At 64.4% G+C, this 1001-nt stretch overlaps 1 protein-coding gene across 1 annotated transcript in view; it reads left to right on the forward strand.

Moving 5' to 3' along the window:
- ENDOU (endonuclease, polyU-specific) overlaps positions 1 to 618 on the forward strand; it is a 7198-nt gene extending 6580 nt beyond the window's left edge. Inside the window, exons 8-9 of the mRNA XM_009709961.1 lie at positions 1 to 45; positions 504 to 618. The exon at positions 1 to 45 is cut by the window's left edge and continues 95 nt beyond it. Of these exons, the coding sequence (XP_009708263.1) occupies positions 1 to 45; positions 504 to 618 (160 nt within the window). The remainder of the gene's footprint in view (positions 46 to 503) is intronic.
- Positions 619 to 1001: the final 383 nt, after the last annotated feature.

Consider the following 1001-nt stretch of genomic DNA (forward strand, 5'->3'; position numbering starts at 1 on the left):
ATTTGGCCTGTACACTTTGTGCTTCATCGCCCGTCCTGGGAGGGCGTAAGTACCATCCCTGCCCGCGTCCCTCTGTCCGTCCTCTGGCCGTGGAGCCAGCAGTGCCCTCCTGAGCCTGGCACAGCCCCGGGGCATCGCGGGCGGGGAGGGCTGGGGATGGAGCAGGGCTGGTGTGGGGACCCAGAGATGCGATTGTGGGGCTCCAGGATGGAGCAGCACTGATGTGGGGACCCAGAGAGCACCCCAGAGATGTGATTGTGGGGCTCAGGGCTCTGGGATGGAGCAGGGCTGGCATGGGGACACCGAGAGCACCCCAGAGAAGTGACTGTGGGGGTTCAGGATGAAGCAGGGCTGGTGTGGAGACCCAGAGAGCACCCCAGAGATGTGATTGTGGGGCTCCGGGATGGAACAGGGCTGGTGTGGGGACACTGAGAGCACCCCAGAGATGCAGTTGTGGGTCTCCAGGATGGACCGGGGCTATGACACAGGCTGTGTCCCCACAGATGTCACCTGAGCCTGGGCGGCTACAGCCTCAGCATCCAGACCTACCCCTGGACCAAGGCCACCTACGGCAATGGCAAGAAGTACCTCGCCACCGCCTACGTGATCTCGCCCTGAGGCTGGGAGGAGGGGAGGTAACTGCGGCCCCGCTCTGGGACCCTCAGCTGCCCCACGCCAGGGGTCTGTGGCACTGGTCAGGACTGGTCCCGCTGTGGGAAGGGGATGGCCGTGCCGCAGGACCAGCGCAGGGTACCGGAGGGAGCTGGGCAGGATGGCGGTGGCCGTGCCCTGCCTGGAGTGGAGGCAGCAGCCTCAGCGCCCCCCTGTCCCATCACCTGTCGTGTTCCCCAGTTGCAGCAGAAAAGCAGGGGGAAGGGAGGGATTTGTCGTGGAAAGCAGCACCCCTGAGTGAAATAAATACCGACCCTGGATGGCGAAGTGTTTAATTCCTCTGTGCAGGACCTGCTGCTCCCTGCGCTCCCGGCCCTGTGCCCCATCAA

This window comes from Cariama cristata, unplaced genomic scaffold, assembly GCF_000690535.1.
Source record: "Cariama cristata isolate BGI_N322 unplaced genomic scaffold, ASM69053v1 scaffold25971, whole genome shotgun sequence".
Lineage (NCBI taxonomy): Eukaryota > Metazoa > Chordata > Aves > Cariamiformes > Cariamidae > Cariama > Cariama cristata.